The following is a 25140-nucleotide window of genomic DNA, read 5'->3' as shown; positions in this document are numbered from 1 at the left end:
ACCAACCAGTTGTAGTTTTGGGTTTGACTGCTAGCAAAAGGTCATTCAAATCAACGGTAAAAATATCTGGAGGATCTCTGAAGGAGAAAAGTTGACTTGGACCATGAGGGTGAAGAAAGTTAATGGTTACTTCTCTTTTTTCTGGATTGTTTTCCAACACACAACCTATCCACCAATGTTTATCATACTCTACAACCATGTAACCAGTAATTGAACTGAAGTTGAGCTGGCAAACATTCTGTGATGTAATTTTTTCAATTCTAGACACAGAACTGGAACTATAATCTTGTACTTGAAGTTCATTCGTAGATAATGGTTTAAAGCAATGAAGTTTTTGGGTACCTGAATCGTTTTAGCATTCGAAAATCTTTCCTTTAATATTGTGGATTTAATTTGCCAATCATTTGCAGTGAGGTATTCAAAGGAAATGCCATGGATATTTTCTTTAGCAAAAGTATATAAATGATAAGTGGTCATTATTTAGTCATGGTATGGACGTTGTAAGCTTGCTTTTGCCGCTTCACGTTTAAAAGTTCCTCCAACTCCATCACAAGAGCCCTTACCATGAGTTGTGGCAAAGAAATACCATTCGGCTGAAATACCATAATCCTCTTTGTGATAGCACAGATTTATGAAGTTCTTGCAGTTTTTGTATTGTGCTGCACAGCCATCACTAAAATATGTTATTTTTAATACCTCAAATTTCACTTTTAAAAAATTAATTAGTTTACGCTGAAAAAGATGAACTGCAATTGTGTCATGAGTATTACATTCCAAAAGCAGCACATAACTTCCATGGCATAAATTTCCTTCATATTTATAATAAAAAACAAAAGGATGTAAAGTTGCTTGATTATTTGTCCAATGATATCCCTGTGCTGCATCTTGTATAATAAATGCATAATTTTCTGAAAAATCACCGATAACCTGAAATTCTCCATCTGATAAATTGTTTTTCTTCCAGTCTAAATATTTTGCCTGCTCTTGAGCAATAAAATCATGCCTAGTAAGTGTTTTCAAACTCCCTAAAAATCTTTCAATAAATTCATCAGTGGATTGTATAAAGGTTTGAAGCTGGGACCAATTTGTTGTAGTCCACTGTTTATTCTCAATTTCTTTAACTCCTTTAATTTCAAAGCATTGCAACAGCCGTTCCTTTAGCATAGCAACTCCAGGGCAATTTTTACACTTGCCTAGAGGACATGCTGGCAAGGATGGATTGCATTGGATTTTTGCCAAAGCATGTTTCTAGTTCTTAATAGGAGTTTCAAGTTCATCTTCTAGTTGTAAATCATCCATATGTGCTCCGACTATCATGAGTTTAACATTTTGATGAACGGTTCATACACACACAGTGAGTACCACTTGCTCCTGCAAAGACACATTCTTTTGGACGTAGCTCTGCAAACTTCGAAAACCCAATTCTGATATTTGGATACTTTTCTGAGAATAATTGATAAACTTCCTTCAAATTACTTAAAACTAATCTTTTCTGAATATGTTTTCTTTCCCCATTTTCCATAACAGATAGAAAATTTTTTTTTCCAGGCATTACACGGCTAACAGTGTCAGAGTAATAAAACTCTTTTACCATATCTTTCACATGTACAGGAAGTGATTTCCCTTTTTTTGGGTTAGGGGTTGATAAAACACCTTTGGTTATTAAAACTTCTTTTGCTTGAGATACAAGTCGATGCAAACAATTAAATTCTCTCATCACTTTTCGATTACTCCATTGAGCAACAATTTTTGTCAAAATCATGATCTTTTCACTCTTACTTTGTGTTGATTTATACTTATCCTGAAGTACTTTAACAATGTCATCAGCACATGTGTTGGAAACTTTTTTTTTAGTTGCTTCATATTCATCATCCTCTAAAGTATCAATAGCATCTGAATTAGTAGATAAAAGGTCTAACTTCCTTTATACAAGTTTTTTAAGCTTTTTCTTTTTCTTCGGAATATAACTTTTAACAGTTTGTAACTTGCGTTTATCCAAGTGTGACCCAATAACGACAAGGATTTATTAAAAATAGAAATTTCTACTTCCTGGCACTGATAATTTTCATCTCCCTTGTCACTACAAATATCTTGAGATCTGGAACTGCCTTGAGAATCTGACTCTGTTTTACAATTTGCAGAATTTTTATCATCACATAATCCTATTTCGGAAGGTAAGCCAGTGATCCTCTTTCGGCAAGTATCACATAATTTTGCTCCACCCATAAGTTTTGAGGGATACATAGCTACTTGCCGACTAGTAGCTACTCTCAAGGTTTTATATTGTTTTTTCTTATGGTGTTGGAAAGGATCATAACAATAGTGTTGTCTCTTCTTTAACTCTTTTACTTGTGCTTGAAATGCCATTTTTAATCTAAATTTAATTTGAAAGTTGCTAAAAACTAATTCCTAAGTTGTCTTTTGATGACTAATTCAATGGAAATGAATTGATTATTTTAATATAAATATACATAGCTTTAAGCCTCATATAATTTAATACTGACTTAGTATGTATTTATAGTACTAGTAATTAAATTACAACCTAGAAAATAAAAGAAAAAAAAAGGAATAGTTAATAATATATATTTACAATAGGATATTTACAGAAAATGACCTCAAAATATTGCATTTGTTAGGCCAATAAATATTAAATTTTTAGAACCTACTTATACTTTAATATTATTCCCAAAGCTGTTTATGGGAATCCCAAAAAGATTTTTTCATGGGACATCCACAATAAAAAAAGCAATCTGTAAAAAAAAAAATTATGACTTTTGACCTTTGCCATCGACCAGGGTCAAAGGTCAAATGATCAAATGACCAATAACTTTTTTTTTATTGAACTTATCACTTTTTTGTATAGACACAAAGTTGTTTGTCTATGCAAGAGCTTCTGTTTGCCACCAAAATCAACTTCTTAAGTATAATAGCAAAAATGTAATGACTTTTTAAATAACCAAGGTCAAGTGAAAAGGTAAAAACTTTAAAAGGTCACATCTCAGAAAATAATTGACTTAAGTCAAAAAAATTTACACGTTTTTCTTCTGTCCATCTGCCCAACATGTGAGCCAATTTTCATCAATTTTGAACATGCTCATATTACACAAAAATGGTATCTTTAAATAAAGTCAAAACTAAACCTATATATGTGTGTGTGTGTGTGTGTGTGTGTGTGTGTGTATATATATATATATATCAGCCCACAGAATTGGGAAAAATGAGCTCAGCAATAATTTACCGACCTCAATCTTTTAGAGGTCGGCATCAGGTCAGCAAAAAAATTTGATATAAAAGTCTTTTCATAAGACATAGAATCAAGGTCGGCAATTTTTTGCTGACCTCAAACACCTTAAGGTCGGCAATTAGGTTGGCATTAACGAATGCCGACCCTGATTCTGAGGATTGATATAGATACGTATATATATTTTCATATATATATATATATATATATATATATATATATATATATATATATATATATATATATATATATATGTATATATATGTATTAGGGTGGCCCTTATTTTTAAACTTTTAAATTGTTTAGCTCCCAACACCATTTCTTGTTCCAATCATGAAAATAATGATGTATACAAAATTTTAGCGTAATCGGACAACTGTAACTCAATCCTCATCGCCCATGAAGTTTCGAAATTTTTGCCCTGAGAGTCATTTTTGAGGTGAAAAGTTTAAAAACTGTTTTCAAAACTGTTTGTGCTGCTCGTGTTAAGTGACTTTTAGATTGTCTTCTTTTTAGACAGTAAAATGGCATCAAGTTCATCTGGGAGTTCGTCACAGAAGTTAAGAAAAGATTTTCATGTCTGTCTTGTTGGCTACATTTCAAATCAAATCGTCAAAGCCAAATTGCCTTCGAACCGGCAAGTTTTACGCGTTTTCTACAATGTAAGAGTTGTAAAGCTTACAACAAAGGAAAGTACAATACTGGTGATTCAAGAAGTTTCCATTTTTTGGCAGAAAGCAGGAACTCCTACTAAAAGAACCGACCACTGTGTTGAGAAGTTACTGAAACTGTATGATGAATGGAAAGACTTACAAAAGAATTTGATGAAAGGTGCAGGCAAAGACAAAAAAAAACAGAGATATCTTTGTAGACAATATGGATGATCTGTTTGACATAGCTCATTCAGAAGCTTTTGAACAGATGAAAAATGAAGAGGATATGAATTTCTTGATCCTTCAGCGCCAAAAAGGATGACCAGGGCTATGCTTGGTGTGGATCACAAACTAAAACACAAGGAAGAAAGGGCACTGAAGCGCACTGCGATGGAAACTGCCAGGAGAAAAGGACTTATGAAGAAATGGAACAACATTTTGGTACTTATGAGCTTTCTACATCAAAAACTGATTATTCAGCATCAAGCAGTGAAGACATTGATAGTGGTGACAACAGTGAAAGTTCAACTGCCATCGTTCAGCTAATATCAATAGCAGGAGCAGCAGCAAAAGTTCCAACAACACGAGATACATTGCCATTTTTCACTCTCCATCTTGCAGAAGTTTTTGATAGGTGCAAAATTACTGACAGAAATGGGGTTTACATATTAATGGCTGCTGCAGAAGCTTTCTGATGTGATACTGAAAACCTGGTGATAAATCGCACTTCTTTTCAACGTCTTAGAAAAAAATTTAGAGAAGGAAGACACCCAGAAATTCAGCAAAACTTTAACCTAAATGATTGCCAAGAAATAGTGCTACACTGGGATGGAAAGCTGCTTCCAGGACTCACTGGTGTTGAAAAGGCAGATAGACTGGCAATAATAGTAACTTTTCAAGGCAAGGAGCAATTGTTGGGAGTCCCTGAAATCCAAACATCTTCAGGTGAAGAGCAAGCTATGGCTGCTTATCAAGCAGTGGAGAAGTGGGGTTTAACCGACAAAATTCAGGCAATTTGCTGTGATATGACAGCAAGCAACACAGGTCAAGTAAATGGTGTCTGTACAAACCTAGAAAAATTGTTCAATCGTAACCTATTGTATTTCCCTTGCCGTCACCACATTTTTGAGTTTTGAGGAGCTGTTTCGAGTCACTGATGGGTATAACTTCTTCTCCAGACATAGTGCTTTTCAAAAGATTTAGAGAAGCCTGGACGAAACTTGACAAGAACATTTATATAACTGGTAGTAATGAAGTGCCTGATGATGTCCGCTCGACCATTCTTGGATTTGTTGAACACTACCTTTCTACATGAAAACAGCAGAGAGATGATTACCGAGAATTGTTGGAGTTAACAATTTCTTGGCGGCATTCCGAAGAATGGAATATCGTTTCGTATACCAGGAGCTGTAAGTCATGCTAGATGAATGGCAAAGGCAATTTATGCATTCAAGATATACCTGTTTCAAAATCAATTTCAGTTATCACATACAGAGAAGAACTCTTTAAGAAGAATATGTATGTTCCTTGCTCGAGTGTACGTTCAAGCCTGGTTTCTATCATCAGAAGCAATTACAGCACCATATCATGATTTCCTATTCATGTGCCAACTGATTAATTATCGAGACATAAATCTACAAGTCAGTAAGGCTGCTGCAAAGAAATTTTCCAACCACCTCTGGTACTTAGTTCACGAAATTGTTGCTCATGCCTTATTTGATGACAATGTTCCACCAGCAGTTAAGGTAAATATAGCTCAAGTTTTGCTCGACAAAGGTGAAGAAGCAGAGGAAGAAAAAAAATCAAGTCAAGAGATACATTCTTTCCAAAAAAGACTTTTCTTCCTTTTCAAACATCGAGTTTCCATCTCTGTTAACTCGTGGTACAAAAGCATTCTTCAACAGATTTTCTCTCAGCACCGATTTTCTGAACAAAGACCCTTCAGTATGGAAGGATGATCCTGGTTACAAAAGTGGAATTGAAAAACTTAAAAAAATAGTGGTTGTGAATGATGTTGCGGAAAGAGGAGTCAAACTCATTCAGGATTATAAAAACATTCTCACCAAAGATGAAACTGAGAAACAATTTGTTTTACAGATCGTTGCCGGAGACCGTAAAAAGTACCCAACTGCTACTAAATCCTGTCTTATGAAACAGTAATATTCAAGGTTCATTGGTTCACATTATGTTTTGATTCTATGGACGTTTTTGTTATACATGAAAATGCTTTTGCCTTATAGCTTTTTGGGGTAGTAAATAAGAACATGGTCGATATAGACAAGAGTATGTCGCTTTTGAACGGAATTAATCATTATGCATATTATGTTCCAACTTAAAGGCATTTGAGGATCGCCTTCCAGTTGTCTGAAATTTTGCGCAGTTCCTTATTTGGTTGATTGGAACAGGATCAGGGGTTGGGAGGTGCAACATTTTCACTTTCGAAAATTTTAATACAATTAAGGGCCACCCTAATATATATATATATATATATATCAGGCCTTGTTACGAGATTTCGCTGTGAAAACGCGTAACGCATTTTTAAGTAACTCAACTCAGCAAATATATTTTGCATCGTTAGAAGTTATATTGCATCACTTGCGTCTTTTCAAGTACCGCATTGTAATTAAAGTTATTTTATTAGCGCATTGAAAATCATACAAACAGTTTGTTTTTTTCTCGCTATAACAAAAGTTACAAATAAAATCTAAGTTCTTATTTAAAAAATCATTTTTATTATTTTTTTCAAATATGAACTAAATTTTATTTTGAAAAAAATATTTTTTTCATGAAACTTAAAATAATGTTTGTTTATTTTCTTATGATTTTACAGTTGGTTTTTGGTTATTTTATTAACTGTTGATAAATTTTTTCTTATTTAATTTGCCAACTCTTTTTAATAATGTTTTTAATAAATAAAGAGTTTTTTTTGTTATTTATCAGTTACCGATAACATATTCGTGATCATAATTTATTTTCATAAATTAAACGAACGTCATTAAAACTTTACGTTATTGAATTAACAATAAACAAAATATCTTATTAATAAAATATTTACATCAAAATAAATTGTGCATTTTTTTAAACTATTATGACTAAAAATAATTTTTATATTTAAAAGAAATTTATATATTTAATTCCTTAAGATAAAACTTAAAACACTTTATTTTTTTTAACTAATTTTTAATAACAACAAAAAAAATTATGAAACAAACTGTTTCTTTAACAAAAAATCTATTAGTTTACAATTGCGGTTAAATGCTTTTACTTACGACTTTATTTCTTTTAAATAAACGCACATTAACGACAATTAAAAGATAATTTAAATATTCTAAAAGATAAAAGTTTTTGCGTAGTGCAAAACTGCTGAACGCGTAGGCAAATCGCCTTTTTGCAGGCAAAATGCGAGTTGCGTAACGCTTCTTAACAAGGCCTGATATATATATATATATATATATATATATATATATATATATATATATATATATATATATATATATATATATATATATATATATATATATAAGGCCTGATATATATATATATATATATATATATATATATATATATATATATATATATATATATATATGTGTGTGTGTGTGTGTGTGTGTATATATATATATATATAAAATTTAAGTGACATCTTTAATAGTATGTGTAATAATATTATAAGCATTAAAACATCATATACGTTATCATACTATTTATTTCTTATTTTAAGTAATATTTCGGCTCATATAGTGAGAGTCATTGTCAAACTAATAATAAAATTGTTAAAAAAACCATTTAAAAAATTATAATGAACGTAACCAAATAATGTGATTGCAACGTCAGATATTCAACATTTTTTAATTTTACAAAAAATGGTTTCCAATGGTGAGTCATCACCAAATTGCCATTTTCATGATTCAAAAGGCTTTCTTTAGATTTTGAACATTGTACACGTTTTATATCAATGGCCTCACAAATTTTTCTTGTGTAGTTATTTGAAATAACAAAAAGCATTTTAGGGTTCTTCTATTTTATTTTACCATTACAATGTTGTCAATGTTCTACTATTCCAGATGTTTCCTAGTTGGTTTTTGTAACATTTTTATGTTCTTGAATTCGTGTGGAAATCTTTTTTCTTATTTCACCAATATAACATGCACCACATGTGCAATTAAGTTAGTACACTCTGGATGATTATTTGGAGGCAGTTTAAACTTGTTTTGGCAAAGTATATTGATCAAGGGATTACCAAAACGGAAGACTGTTTTAACACCAACTTTACGAAATTCTCTTCTAAGAAGAAGGCTTAACTTTTGGACCCATGGTAAAATAACAGGATTTTTGGTATCAATTTTTTGAGAACAAGATGGATTTGTGGAGTATTTGTAATTTTTAACAGTATCTGAATACTGTTTATAGGAATGTCCATTTTCACTGAAAAAAAACTGATTTTTACTAAAAATGGACATTCCTATTCTTTTTTTAATTCGTTTTAGAAGCTGCATTAAACTATCCTAAACTGCATGTTTTTAATTAGTTTAAATAAATCACATTCAAACGCACGCATATCTTTAATCTGTTGTGGACAATGTGGTGTGTTAATACCATAAGAGTTAAACATATTTTATAAGTTATTAACACCAACCTAAGAAATATTTTGCAATTAAATCAGTGGAATAGTACAAAAAATGTAATAAATTTGTTCAAAAACATCAATGACAAACATTTTTAAAAATTATTTTTAAAAATTTTCATTAATAGAAGGGAAAAAGTCAACACCGTTGACTTTTTCCCTTCTATTAATGAAAAGCTACTTATCAACTTAGCTTTGCAAAACAATATGTTTCCATTGATGCAGATCATAAATCTATAATTCTCTGTGCTCATAAATCTTATTTACCAATGACCTAGTTTGGATGAAAAAATCGAGCGGTTTATTTGATATTGCCATTGGTGCATTTGATGGAGTAAAGGAGTGCGAGTTAGTTGGTATTTTTCTTTTATTTCTAGATTTTGCAATTTTATAGCAAGTTTGAATTATATAGAGATGATGGCTTAGCCGTGTTCAAAAACGCAAGCGGTCCAAAAATGGAAAAAATTAAGAAGCATGTTACTTAAATATTTAAACAATTTCAAGTATTTAAACAATTTCAGTATTAAAACAGTATTTCCATTCAATCTAGTATGAAAATTGTTAATTACGTTGATGTTACATCTTAACAACTGCAGTTTTCAACCTTACCATAAACCTGATAGTATGTTAAATTATATCAATCCTAGTTCCAACCATCCACCAAGCATTTTAAAACAATTACCAACCTCAATTGAACATAGATTATCTTTCAATTTTTCAAGCGAAAAAATTTTTTAAAAGGCTGCTCCTGTTTATAAAGACTCATTAGAAAAGTCTCGATTTCAGGCTGATCTCCAATACCATTCATATTTAAATCCTTCTAATACTAATAAACGAAAAAAAAAAATTATATGGTTTAATCCTCCTTTCAGTAAAAATGTTGTAAACAAAATTGGACACCTTTTCTTAAACTTAATTGACTTGCATTTTCCATTACATTATAAGCTCCACAAAATTTTCAACATAAGTATGTTAAAAGTTAGTTACAACACCTAATCCCAGTCTTATGGAAAAAATTTACATTGGTATTAGTGAAATCCCATTCAAACTTAGGTTTGCAAACCACCTTAAATCCTTTAATGCAACCAGGTATAAAAATGATGCAGAACTTTCAAAAGAAATCTGGAAACTTAAAGAGGCAGTTAGCTTGTTTATAATTAAGTGGAACATAATTAAAAGATGCCAATCTTATAACCCATCTACAAAACAGTGTAATCTTTGTGTTCCTGAAAAATATTTTATTATGACTTATTGTAGTGGATCACTACTTAATAAAAAAGGTGAATTGGTTTCTGATTAATAACTGCATAGAAAAGTTTTTTTACTTTGATTTACTTTACTTTGATTCCAGCAATTAGCAAATATTGGATCACATATATTTGAAATCAGATGCTGTTGCAAGGCTAAACTTGTAATTTTTATAATGGTTTTAAGTTTAACTTAAGTTCCATTAAAAAATTGTATGTTTTTATTTAAATTATTTTAATATAATTTGACTTAAAATATATATATATATATATATATAAATATATATATATATATATATATATATATATATATATATATATATATATATATATATATATATATATATATATATATATATATTGATCACTTTTAAACAAGCGAGAGTTGCATTTCCCACAGTTTACAACATTGATTAATAAATATATAAAGACAATAAATACAAAACATTTAAAATTATGATTGATGTTTTATTAAGTAAAAGTTCAGCAAATATGAAAATATTTATCTTAGAAACTTCATTTAGTGATCACTTTGCAGTTTTTGCAGCGATTAATGGTATCACTGAAGTAGTAAATTATTCAAAAACAATCAAAAGCAGACAACTAAGTAATAAAAAGATAACAATAATATCCAAAGTAATCAATAACACAGTTCAAAATGAATGAAAACTCGACCAACATGTGGAACTACTTCAAACTCAACATTATAAGTCTCTTAAATGCCATTTTACCAAAAAATATGATGAAAATACACATCAAGAATGATAACAATGAATGGTTTGGTCAAGAGTTGAAAAATCTGAAAAATTTGTACAACTATTTTCATTTTGATTATGTAAAAACAAATGATTTATCAATTTTTCAAATTTTTAAAAAAACAAGCAGAGGTTATATTTAATTAAGAAACAAAAAATTAACAAGTTATTTGGAAATAAAAAAAACCGGAAAATTTTAATAACTCAAAAGATTTCTGCTCATTTTTCATCAAAATTAAATCAAACTTTGAAAATACTTCTTTTCCTAATTATATACTTTACAGCACGAAGGCTTACTCAAATGTTGAAAAGTCATTATTTTTCAACAAATTCTTTTGTACATACAAATCTAATTCTGATTGTGCACTTAATGATTCTTATAACTTTGTTAACAATCTATTCAATAGTAATAAAATATCTAATAAGATTAGAAAAAATCAAACTTCTAATTTTTTTCTATTAATAAGTATGAAATTCTTGATGCGATTAAAAACTTAAAAGAAAAAAGCAGCTGTGGTTATTTAGATATTCCAACAAAAGTTATTAAAAAGTTGTATGATTCAGTTACTGACCCATTAATGACTATATTCAACAAATGTTTAGAAACAGGTAGTATTCCAAATGAATTTTATATAGGTAGTATTATGCCACTTTATAAATAAAAAGGGGAAATTCATGATATCAATACTTATTGAAGTATTGCTATAATAGCTCCAATAACAAAAGTGTTTGAAATAATAATTGCTAAAAGAGTAACTGCATACTTTGAACAAAATGATTGATACAAAAATGACCAACACGGTTTTAGATGTAATCATTCATGTGAAACAGCGTGTTCTCATCTCTAAAGTAAAGCTAAGCAACTCTAAAAAACTCTTTTCATTATTAACATTTATCGATTTCAGATAAGCTTTTGACTTGGTAGATTCTAAATTACTAATTTTGAAGCTAAAACATTATGGTATTTTAACTGATGCTTTGAACTTAATAAGCAATTATTTTTATATTAGAAAAATTTGATAAAAAAGATGCATAACAAAGTACAAGTTAATATCATTGTACGATAGAGTTCCATTTTAAGACCTCTTTTTTTTTTTGATTTGATCATCAATGATCTACTTGAATATCTGACATTATTCGAATCAACATTAATTGCAGAATACACAACACTTATGACAAGTGATACCAATATAGACCATCTATTAACAAAGACTCAGTCAGCATTTAATAATTATATTGAGTGGTGCTATGCTAATAAACTGGACATCAATTGGAATGAAACTAAAGTAATGATTTTAACAAATAAGCATACATCTAAAATAATATTGCTGACAATCATATTAAATAATAAGTTCAAAATTTAAATAGTTCATAAATTTTCTTTGCTTGGTGCTATTATAAACAGTAAATAACATTTTACCTAACACATAAAAAAGATAAAAGCAAAAGCATATAAAAAATTCTTCTCAATAACTAATATAGTTGGTCTAGCCTTCAAAGTTCATTTAGAATTCTTCAAAACATTCATTCTACCTAACTTTTATTACTGCTAAAGTCTTTTAATTTACTACACAAAAAATAAAAAGAAGTAAAAAAGCCTTAACAATGATATGATTACTATATGATTTATTTTCACTACTCAAAATTAATAATCAAAACAAAGATATTTCAAATCAATCAACAACTTAAAGCATACAACTTACAAAGTTTTTATCCTTGATTTTTATGCAGAGCACAAAAACTATGCAATAAAATAATTTTTTACAAGAAACCATTGAACTCATTCAAACAATTTGATTTTATTAACCTTGATAACATCAAGTACAATACTAGAAATAAAAAATTTTTAAGCTTCAAAGTATTCAACCAACATGATGCACAGTCATTTAAGTCTTTTTTCAGCAATATAATTAATAAGCATTGCAATAACAATATCAAATTAGCACCAAAAGAATTTAGTGATCTATTTTTACTGAACAACATTAACTCAATTGTAGCTCTGCAATTATCAACAACACAAAGTTTAATGTCAATATAAACAGAACAAACAACTATACTGACTTTTATGTAAGTGAAAAAAAAAATAAAAAAAAGGAAGACTAGACATTATTTAAATTTTTTAGCATCTTTTGTTTTGTATTTACAATAATTTATTATGCTACTTGTAATTTATAAAACACTTCTATTCACCAGTTATGATAAAAGACATATAAGACATATAAGGTGAATAAAAATAAGCAATTGCTTTTAATCAGTAATTGTTCAGCTTAACTTAAATAAAAATTATAATTAATGTAAAGTTTAACAATTACTCTGCGTTATTGGAGTAAATTTGAGCGATTTTGCTCAAATTTTTGTTCACGTAAAGCTGATGAATTACTCCATAAATGGTGAGTAAAAGCAATTGCTTTTTTCTCTCCCCAGACCATTATAAATAAAATAGTTAGCAAATGTATATATAGAGTGGTTCTACAGGTGTTTTTACTGGTGCACTATGAAGTCAAAATTTCACTCAATTTGAACATTCAAATTAAATATTTTTCCACAAAACTAAAAGATATTTAAATTTTTTGTCTTGGACAGGAACAATGTGCGATCGCACTCTGTAACTGATCATGCTTAAATTTTTTTTTCTTTACGATTTGACAATGGCTGTTTTTATGTTTAAACAATTTAAATGCAATAAAATAATTGTTACGTTAAAGCATGTACACAAAATGAGTGTGAACGTAGAAAAACAACTAAATAGAGGTACTCATCAACTTTCATTTAGAACTAAGTATTAATTTTAATGCAATAATAAAAGAAGACAAAATATTTCAAAGAAATTAACTTTTATGTCATTTTGTTTATACCATCCCAGCCAGTTAGCTATAATGATATAATGGTGAATCAGGTGAGAACACATATATATTATTATATGATGTAGTAAGAGGTAAAAGACGTTTTTATAAACACTCTTTAACATGTATTTAACCAGAAAGAGTATATTTGGAAATGTAGTGTGTTGATTTTTTATCATACCTGCAAATAGCTTTTTTGAAAGAGTCTTTTTATGTTACTTTATATTATGAATGAGCTAAAAACTTTTTGTGACATGTTGTTTAGAACAATTGTTGGAACATTTTAAATAAATTTTACAAGAATGTAAAACAACTTTTTTAGTTATATAAGCATGTATTTTGTTAATTAATGTAAAAGTTTTGAAGTCTATTTTCATCTATTACGCTGACGTAGATGTATTTGTAATACATAGTTTCCGGTTTAAAATGTTGAATGCTCAATCTTCTTGACTTATAGCACGGGTTTTGCTTGTGTCTCTTATGACAAGGTGTTTTTATGACAAGGTAACTCATTCTATTACTTCCTAATGAGAGTACAGCTCAGAACCATAAAACTCAGTTTTATGATTCTGAGGCCGGCTGGTAGCCAAACTCTGTGTTAGCTCTCAGAGAGCCTGATTCGATCAACAACTGCAAAATATCAGAGTTCTAACTACTAAGCATTGTCAGGGCCACATTTAGAGCTCTGTGTTACGGCTTTGGGTTTAAAAATAGTAATAAGGCAATTGCCTAGACAATTAAGTAGTGTACTATCTGTGCTTTGAGTCAAGTTCTTTACCCAATTTAAGAAATGACTAAAGTATCAAAAACTATAAAACACAAAAAACCATCGTCATCACCAAGTTCTCTAAATCTATTATTCACAAATATTTGTGGTCTTCAAAGTAATTTTTCTTTTGTTAAGTTTCATCTCTTGAAAACTTCACCAGACCTACTTGCTCTTTCTGAAACTAATTTGAGTTCAGCTGTCTTATTTTGTGATCTTAATGTTGATGGTCAACTTTTTGGCCTGGGCATTTACATTCGTAAGAATTCACCCATTTATCATGAAACTAGGTTTGAATCCACAGATTATTATTTTATGTGATTTTGTTTAGCACCACTTCACTTTCTGTTTGTTCAATATTACTCTCCTTATCTTAGACTGCACTCTTTTTGAAGTTGAAAAATTATCAAAGTGACCAAGCCCTTTCACTTCATTCTTCAGCCAATATTGTTGTTATGTGTGACATTAATGTTCATCACACTGGATGGCTTGGTTCTAGTGTCAGTGACTCTGCAGGCATTGAGCCCACAACTTTTTCTTTTCTCAAACTCAAACACAAATATTTAACTTTCCAACTCACTTTCCAGACAATCCGAATCATTTACTGGACTTATGTTTTGTTTCTGACCCTAGTCAGTGCTCAGTTTCTCCACATTCACCCTTAGGTGCTTCGGATCATGGTTTGATCTCTCTAAAACTTTTATCTAATTCTTCTTTATCATCAGAATCCTCTTATCATCTTATCATTATAACTATCCTAAAGCTGACTGGGACTCTTTCTATGATTTTCTTTGTGACGGTCCTTGGGTAGAAATCTTTTGTCCTGTTGACAAATGTGCTACTTATGTAACTTCTGAGATGGAATTTTTTTATTTTCTCTTGACAATTTCAAGTCAAGCCTCACTCTTCTCCATGATTTTCCACTTATTGTGCTGCTGCAATTTCCAATTGTGCTTCAATTTCCAATCTTAATTATCTCTCATCTTGATTCTAATAACTTACTTTCTGATCATCGATATAGATTTTAATCTTCTCGCTCTACTGCTGGGTTGTTAATGGTAATAATTGATATGTTTTATTGTGCATGTGGAGGCTAAGGTAATTGCTCTTAACATTTCTAAACCCTTTAATAAAGCTTGGCATGCTGGTCTTCTTTAAAAGCTCTCCTCTTATGGTGTATAAGATAACTCCTTTAATAGATTATTGAATCATTCCTTACCAATCGTAGTACTAAAGTTGTCTTTGATGGGCAGCACTCTTCTTTATATTCTGTAACTTTAGAGGTTCCTCAAGGTTCTATTCTTGGCCTTATACTTTTTTTACATTACATTATTGATCTCCCAGAATTTCTCATATCTAAGGTGACATTGTTTGCTTATGATACTACCATTTTTTTTTGTCTTGATAAATCTTTATCTCTTTAATTCTTTATCTCTATAAATCTCAAATCTTTCCTTCTGTGGATTACTGTTGCCATATCTGTAGCAAATCTTCAAATGTTGCCCTTTCTCTTTTAGACAAGATGCAAAAACACATTGTAAACATAGTTGGACCTGCTCTTGCAGCCAACCTCCAACCATTATCACATCGTCATAATGTTGCTTCTCTTTCTCTTTCTCTTTAATTAAAAGTACATTAATATATGCTGAGCTAAAGAGCTTGTGTCTCTTGTGCTATCTACTAAAAATCATTCTCATGTTACTTATCATTTAATTAAGTCTTATCCTTTTCCTAAGTGTTCTAAAAGTTCTCATTTGACCAGTTTTTTTCCTCAAACATCAGTTATTTGGAATTGGCTTTTTTTATCTTGCTTTCCTGATTCGTATAATTTGCAATATTTTAAGTAGTCTGTCAATTTTTATCTTGCTCTATAAACTTCATCTTTTCTCTTCCAGTAACTTCCACCTCTAATAGTGGTTGCTAGTGCTTTATCTATAATTTCTTTAAATCTTTTAAACAAATGTTTTTTTATTTAACTTTTATTAAATTTTGTTTAATCTTTAAAAGATTTTTTTTACTTTTTATTATGACATGAATAAGTTACAAACTATTTTATTTTTTTTTAACTAATTTCATTTCTATTTTAAAATGGCTAACTTATTTTTTTAAACAATTATTTTTTGAAAAACTTTTTAGAAAAGATAAGTGTTCAAAGAATTTAAAAATATTGTATCTAACACTTTTTCATAATTTAATTAAAATTTGTTTATTTTGTAAACATTCATTATATGTTATTTGTTGCTTAATGTAAAAGCATTTAGCATAACTTTAATAAAGCGTTTAAAAAGATAAGTTTTAAAGTAATTTATTTCAAACGCAACTAAAAGTATAACAAAAAAAAAGAAAGTATTTTTTGCTTCGGCTTTAGGTTTTTTGAGTTTGATTTTAGTGCTTATTAACATTCTATTTTGATAGGTTTTGTTTTCTTTTTTCTTTAGTTTTTTATTTTTTTCTTTTCTTCCTAGTTTAGCATAGTGTTTCTTTTTTCAGCGCATTTCTGAAATGTTTAAAACAAAACATCTCAAAAGTTGTGGTCAAGTTGTCAAAAAGATGAATTATTAGCGTGGTCAGAACTAGCGTTTGGTTGCACACCATTTCTGTCCAAGTTTATATATATATATATATATATATATATATATATATATATATATATATATATATATATATATATATATATGTATATATATATATATATATATATAATAGATTTTTATATAATAAATAATGTATTACACTTTTTTTCATCTATAAAGAGTTATTCTCTGAGAAAAGAGAACTAATGTGACAATAACCATATTTTTAATTTCAGTGTTTGTTGAATACACTTTTTATGTAGATTAGTGGATATTTTATTATTACTTAGCAAAATATTTTATCTTGTACAAATGTGGAAGTTTTTTTTTTTTGTAAATTAGTTATGTTTTAATAATTTATTTTTTAGGAGTATCCTGGTAGCTATGAGTTAGGCTTCTCTCCTGTATTATCGATTCTAAATACTACAAAAATTGGCAGTCATATTAAAATTGTTAGAAAAGCTAAATCTAATACTGATACTAGCTATATGGCTGTTGAAGTTTATGGAAAGCGTTTAAGTTAAAATTTGTTGTTATTTTATCAATATCTTTTTATTTTTTTTATCAAAAGAAATCATTATTCCTTTAATTTGAATTTGATTTGTGTTTTAAATAATAATTTAAAGAAAATGAATTTCTTTTAAATAATAAAAAACTCATAAAGCTTTAAGATTGCAATTTAAATTTGTAATATGTACCCTAGAGAAAAATAATTCTGTTAAGTACATAATAAAGTGTATTTGTAAAATCTATTTAGTTACTAAATCTCTAGGAATTTATTTATATTAGTCTGTTTTACTCAGAAATTAGTAGTAATACTTGGATTTATAGTCTGCACTTAATCAGAATAATGAGTTTCATTTAGAACTTAGCAAAAATAATCAACTTTTTTATTCAGTTCTTAGTTAGATTAGCAGGTTTTAGTCATAAAACTGCTTTTAGTCAATATACTTTATATACTTTAGTTTCTATTATAATTTTGTATATTTTTATTTAGATCTTAATTAAAATTAATTACTACCCAAATTAGGTTAATCAAAAATAATTAGTTAAAGGGTTTTAAAGAATTTTTTAATGAAATAAATGTGAAAATAAAAATAAAAAAGTTTTGGTTGGTTAAACTAGATATTTTTACTAGTGGTATATAATTATTAGATTAATATATTATTAGATTTTTTGCAAATTGAAATGTCCACAAAGCGTATCACATTTTATCCTATGTCTTTTTGTATGATTAAGTTTATCAAAATATTTTATATAAATGAAATTTTAAATTTTTAAAAAAGTTCAGCATAAGCACAAAATATTCAAATAAAAACTATTTTGAGCTAAAACTTATTATAAAGCCAACAAGTTTTTTATTGCCATTTGAGGTAATTTATGAATGATTTGAATTTATGAATAAATTTATGAATGTTTTGAAGATATTTTGGATTGTTACTTTATTAATTTTGGACATTAGGCAATAGATATTGGACATTAGGCAATAGATATTTATTGAACGTAAGGCAATAGCTATTTATTTGATAGGCAACCAGAAATTTTAGGTTATTAAACATTTATTGTGAATATGAGATATAGTGTGATATTATTCTAATTGCAGATTATTTTGTGTATTTTAGATATTACTCTAGTTTTAAAGTTTTTTTTTATTTACTTACGTTGATGCTGCAACAAGCATTGTTAAAATAATTGAAATAACAATGGAGAAATGTATGTGTTTTAAGTCAAATAAGTTAATGAAAGATTTCTATATAAATATTTTTAGAAATTTTGTTTTCAATCAGTATTTCAAATAGTATTTTAAGAAAATTTTTAGCATATAAAACATTCATCTTGATATAACAGAAAATATTGACTTAAATACAAACAGCTTCAAATCTTTCTTAAACAACAATCAACAATTTAAAGTTTTTCAGTAAAACACTGGAGAACAAAATGTTTAAAATATGAGTACATTTTTTTAAAGTTTGTTATTTTAGATTTTCGGTATTAATAATTGTAGTTATAATTATTATAAACAGAATAATTTCAATTGAATAGGTATAGAAATTATTGTTTCTTTAATACTAATAGGTTTTGTGAATTATGAACTTGTAAAAAAAAAAATTTAAGCAATAAGTTAAATAGATCTAAAATAGTTGATATTTTAAATTGACATCTTAAATTTACAGATATTTTAATAAGCTACAATGTTTTGTTATTTACTTTCTTTAAACAATTATAAAAGTTATATATGAATTTATTTAATTTTTTTTTACCCTAATTTCTAATTTTTATAAAATTTCTATTATCATTTAAAATTGTTTTAAAAATTAAGATTTTCTATTAGGGTATAAAGGGTGGCAAAGTAATGAATGGAGCCCTTTTTTCATTTGCAATTACTACCTTTGGAACATTTTAACTTTAAATAAATTTTTTTTGTTATACTTAATACACTTTTTTAGTTTATTAGAAATCTATTGTTTTGTTTTAAATTTACTTCTTACTTACTAGTTTACTGCTTGTTTAATTTATTGGTATTGTAAATTATTGTAAATGAATAAAATCTTAAATCAGTTTATCAGTTGAAAACAATAAAATTCACTCTTTAATTGTGATTACTTGACAACTACCTAACAGATTTTTGTATTTTTTTGACACAATGAAGCTAATTGAATTAGTAATAATATTTCAAGATTTTTTATTGAATTCTTAGATAGAAACTGAATATTTTTGCTAGTACTTGACATCATCTGCTGGATCTTGTTTACTTTTTTTTTAAGTTTTTGAAGCTGCTATTCATTTTTTCTTAGAATCTTTTATTATATGAAGCTCTATTTCTTGCTTTTCGATAAGATTTCTTTTATAATTGTCTAGTAACTTTCAATAACTCGCTGCTTAGAACAATTAAGTGCCATTTTATTCATACTATTTTAAAGACTTCTTGGTAGTAGCCAAATCAGGCCAAAATATTGTAGGAGTATCATGCTTTTTAATAAATGTCAAAAGGTGTTTTTTTAAGTATTCTTTTGTATGCAATTTTTAAAGTTTTTAAATTTCTTTTTGCCTAATTTTCTTCATCAATGGATCGCTTTGGAGTTCTTTTTTTTTTATGATATACTTTATATTTTTGAGATCTATAGTTTTTTTCTATCAAAGCTTCAAATTTAAATTTTCTTTTAATACCTTTCTGCAACTGACACGGAATATAAATATTTAAAACTTTTTTTTGATTAAATATTTGTTTACTCATTTAATCCGATAATAATAATAACCAATATTTATTACCTTTAGAATCAAACAAAAAAGCATAAGTTTCCATGTGCAAAAATATTTTAAAATTTGTTGAGTAATTTTTGAGTAATTAATGATTAAAGGGTGCTGATAAGAATATATTATTATTTTTTAAATTTGTTGATAAATAGAATAGATTTTTTAGATTTAATGAGCAGACTAGATATTTTTATATTTTCGTTTATTTGTTTGATTTTTTATTTTTATTTATAATTGTTGTTAACAATATTAATAACAGCAGTTAATAATATAGCAATTAATATCTTAGATCAAAAAGATATTTTGTGTATTTTTGGCTGTAAATGAATTTTAATATGTAAATTAAAAATAAAAATAACATAAGTTTGTTTTTATAAATTTTGTATAAAGATTTTTTTAAAAGGTCCACTATTATTTATAAAATAGAAGTATAGATATTCAGACGCTAGTCAAATCTAGGTTGATTAGGTTGTACACAAAAATAGTTGATTACGTACAAAATGTTTAGGGCTAACATAGAAACAAAATTTTAAAAAGAACCAATTATTTAGTGTAAGTTCTAATGAAATAATTGATTTTTTAATGGTTTGGGGCAGGTTTTGCTCTATCCCTTCTCCTTTTTTTTTTTTAGTTCTTTGATTCTACAGATTGGAAAACAATCAATCCTGAAAACTGTTATAAACCAGATATTCTATAATATTAAAAGAAAGCATGACATTGCTACATTCCATCATTGTACTGTTGAAATGTATAAAACATTTGGATAGATTAGGAGTGGAATCTAGTTTTTTTCAAAAAATTAAGATTTTGACACAAGCTCTAGATAACTACTATACAGTGGAAAAAGTAGTCAAAGAAAAAAGTTGGAACAAATAAAACTATTTAAACTTTAATTAAAGATCTAGTATATGTTAAATATCTCTAGTTGATCATGTTTGCACTACAAGGCGACAAAAATTGATAAAGTTATTATCTGTGTGGGAATAGATAGTGGCCAAGGATCATAATGAATGTTTTTAATAGAGAAGTTATTTTTGACACTAAAAAAAAAGAGAATGCTGCTGTTAACAAAGTTCTGATATCGGTTTTTGCCAAAAATGTTAGCTAAAACCTAACAATCTTTAAATTTTTATAGAGGAAACAAAAATTAACTATTTAAAATTCTACCTTGTAACAAATTCTAAATTACTTAACATAATTGTGGGTTTTTCAGGATATGGGGTAAAATATTCCTGTTTATTTGCAATGATGATAAAAAATAATCTTGAAGAACTGAGAACCTTTAATATATATTAAACTTGTATAAAAACCTTGCTGAAAATGTTTCCAAAAAATGTTCCATGTAACTTTCAAGAATATTATACATTTATGTATTCTGGTTGAGATTGGTAAAATGTATGCACTTGATGTAGTTAATCTTTTAGAGAAATTACATTATAATTTACATCATGTGATTTAATCAGAGAAAACTTCTCAGAAAAGCAGTTGTGGAGTACTTAAGTCATCAAGTTTTTATTTTATTTACTTGTAATTTAAACATATATTTTACTATAATTTATACATTGTCTTGTACATTATATTATACCATTTAGTATTACAGATTATATTATATAGTATTATTATAGTATATATATTTTACATATATCTATTTATATTATATAGTACTATTATAGTATATATATTTTACATATATCTATTTATATTATATAGTACTATTATAGTATATATATTTTACATATATCTATTTATCTACGGTTTATGTTGTTTTATACAATATTACAGATTCTGTTTTATTTTACGATACAATATGGTACGACCGTCTTTTAAATGATTTTCTTATAGTTATGTACACCAAAGTATTTGTTTTTTTAATAAGTAAAGATATGCATCCAATGCTATCATTAGGTGTGCATCTTATCCTTTGCCGGCCTCATGGTAATTTGTGGGTGGAAAATAAAGTTTAATGACCAACTCTATAAAGCTAAATATTTTTACAGATCTTTATTTAAACTAAATTATGCTATAATTATTACACAATATTTGTAAAGTTAATTAGTACTGTTTTCAAAATACAGTTCTTTTTTTCTTGATTAGAAGTCTGAAACTGTCTTATGCAAGTTCTCTTCATGGTCTATGTGATATACATCTCTTTTATATCTCACCCAAGTTTGTCTAAACTTAGATTAAATGACTTCTCCAGTTTGTTCTGCAAATCTGGCTTGGCCCCATTAATTTTTTTCTCTATTGGGAACAATGTGGGCTAACGTGATATGGACCTTCCATGATATGGGTAAGGTGTAGTTATAAACTTTTGTAAACTTTATTAATAAACTATAAATCCTTAAAACATTTAAGATATTAACTGTCAACAATCATTTTGAACCACTAGGTCTCTAAGATTATACAATATCTGTTACAGTGTATCCAGTTTTTTAGATACTCTGTCTGAAAGGTCAAGATTTATTAGAAGTTGCTTGAATGTTTTAAAAGAGATTTTCTGGGTTTATTCTTTTTCTCCATTGTATTCAGGACAACAAACTCTTATCATCAGAGGTTGTCCACAGGTGACTAAATAAAATCAGTCGACTGAATTTATTTGTTCTATAATCATTTTTTTTCTAACAAAGTATTAATCTCTGTTTATTAGTGTTGTTATTGACTTTAACTGAATCGACTAAAAGTTGACTATTTGAATGTCAAAATTAGTCCACTTGGATCAATCGAATAGTCAATTTAATCAACAATGGACTTCCTACTATTCAACTAAAAGTCAATTTAGTCAAGTAAAAATCTTAAAATCATTATATCTTTTCATTCAATTTAACTTTTCCATCTCTAATTTTTTGTTTATTCATTTAATAACAATTGTATTATAATTATTACCTAGTTTTTTTAGTTTTCACTTTTACAAGTTTTATCTAAGTCATAGCATGTTAACATTATTTATACCTAATTACACTTTCTACAATGTATTTCAGACTGATTGTTCCATTGTTGGAGCAGTCCTTCTCTCATATTGTTTTGCTCCGTTATTATTTAAATGATATGGTATAAATTAGTTTATCATTTTTATAACAATTTATTTCAAAAAAAAAAATTGTTCCTATACTTCGACTAAATTGACTTTTAGTCAATTAACTTTTAATCAATTTTAAAAATTTAATAGTCAATTTTAGTTGACTTTAGAAAATATGTTAGTTGATTTAGTCAACAGTCGAATTATTTAATACTCGTAACAATACAACCTGTATATATTACCTATTATCAAGTTTTCTAAAAAGATAGAAGAGCTCTGATCATTCTCATCTGTATCAAAATCAGACTTGTGCTTATTGGTCCAACTCCAATCAATCTAAGGGTTAATTATACAGAATTGACATTTGATATACATCTTTATATTTTAGCAGATGCTTTAATGTTATATTCTAACAGGTGTATTTAACTTTCAACTAAGAAAGTTAAATACACCTGTTAGAATATAACATTAAAACATCTGCAAAACCTTTTCTAAGAATCAAGCCTTTTTAGGAAAGGTTTGCGGTCACATGCCTTATATGACCACACATTTAATACTTTGTCTTGACAACTTGACCATGACTCTTTGCAAGTTTTGATAATTAGAGCGTTTAAAAAATGTGTTGAATAAACAAATGTAAAATTAAAATTAACAAACCATAGACTGTAAAAAATATGCAAAAAAAACCATGGCCAAGTTGTCAAAAAAAATTGTTTGTGTCATATAAGGCATGCAGCCGCACGCCTCTCCGAAGAAGGTTTTAAGCATGTACAAATTAGTTTTGCAATTTCCACATATTAAAGAAGGATATGCTTCAATTTCTTCCATGTACCCTGAGTATACATATGTCTGTACCAATTTTTCAATACTATCTTGGACTGCGATGAGATGTTATTAGTATTTTAATTCATTATTAAGTTAAAAAATATTTAAATTTTAAAGCATTTAATGCTAAAAATTTTAAAAATAATCTATTCAAACAAAACATAATAAAAACTTATACTTCATTAAAATTTGTACCAGATTATTCTAACCCTCTTCCCCTTTTCTAAAAATGCATCCTAGAACTTTATAAATTTTTAACTTTTAAATAAATATTTAGGTGATTTTAGGTTTTTTTTTTGAATGAAGTATAACTTTATTGTCGACATATGACACAGTGTAATGATTGTTTGTTTTTTTTTTTAAATAAAAACTTTAATTAACTGTAACTATTATACTAAATTAATTATTAATTACACATAATTGTGTATATTTATAAATTTAGTCTTTTTTTAAGGTTGTGGTGATGTATTTATTCCAGCTTTAGCTGAAATGTCTTCAAAAGTTAGCTTTACAATAATGGATGCATATATTGATAGCCCATTTACATGGTGTGCCTTATCTAATGATAGTAAACCATATATAATAATTGAGTTGAATCAAGTTTTTGCAGTATCAGGTATTAATGTGCAAGGCGATTCTAACAGTGATTCATGGGTAACAGAATATCAAATTTTGTATGGTGTAGTTAAGTATAAAATGAAAAATGATACGGTTTGTACATTTATATTTCATTTTTTTACCTTAATAAAGTTATTTTATTCTTTTTTTCATTTTTTTACCTTTATAATTTTACACATTTTAATAATTTTGATAGCAATTCCACTAAATAAAATATTTAAAGACTTGAACAAATGCTACTATCCTGTTTTAATTATAAAACAGCAAAGCATTTAATCAAGTACACACAGGACTTTGTTTAAGAAAATTAATAGCATACATAGTAGTAAATAAGATGCTCAACTGTATAATAAACCACTTAAAAGGTTGAAAACAGCATGTTGTACTAGGAGATGCCAATCAGACTGGCTTCACGTTCTTAGTGGGGTTTCTCAGGGCTCGGTTCACTGGCCATTACAGTTTGTAATTTTTATAAACAACTTGGTATCACAAATCAAATATAATCCAAAAATTTTTTGCAGATGAAACAAAAAATGATTGGAATCATCAAAGACAAAAATGGTATGATTAGTTTGCAAAAATGACATCAACTTTATATCAAAATGGTGTGAAACATGGCGATTTCTTTAAATGAGAGCAAATCTAGAGTAATTCTAATTCTAAAAGGTAAATGGGCATCAATTATCGAAAGTAGAACTTGACAAAGACTTCAGGGTGGCCACAG

General features: G+C 27.7%; 1 protein-coding gene across 2 annotated transcripts in view; it reads left to right on the top strand.

The window, feature by feature from the left end:
• Window positions 1-25140, top strand: part of LOC136088953 (uncharacterized) — a 149970-nt gene that overhangs the window by 73419 nt on the left and 51411 nt on the right. For both annotated transcript variants that reach the window (XR_010642664.1, XM_065814239.1), the window contains exons 7-8: window positions 17071-17221; window positions 24253-24509. Coding sequence is in view for 1 of the 2 variants with exons in the window: in XM_065814239.1 (XP_065670311.1) it covers window positions 17071-17221; window positions 24253-24509 (408 nt within the window). In the remaining variant the exon portion in view is untranslated. The remainder of the gene's footprint in view (window positions 1-17070; window positions 17222-24252; window positions 24510-25140) is intronic.

This window comes from Hydra vulgaris, chromosome 12 (genome assembly GCF_038396675.1).
Source record: "Hydra vulgaris chromosome 12, alternate assembly HydraT2T_AEP".
Classification (NCBI taxonomy): Eukaryota; Metazoa; Cnidaria; class Hydrozoa; order Anthoathecata; family Hydridae; genus Hydra; species Hydra vulgaris.
The sequence above is the reverse complement of the archived record's forward strand: the minus strand, read 5'-3'. Positions and strand labels throughout refer to the sequence as shown.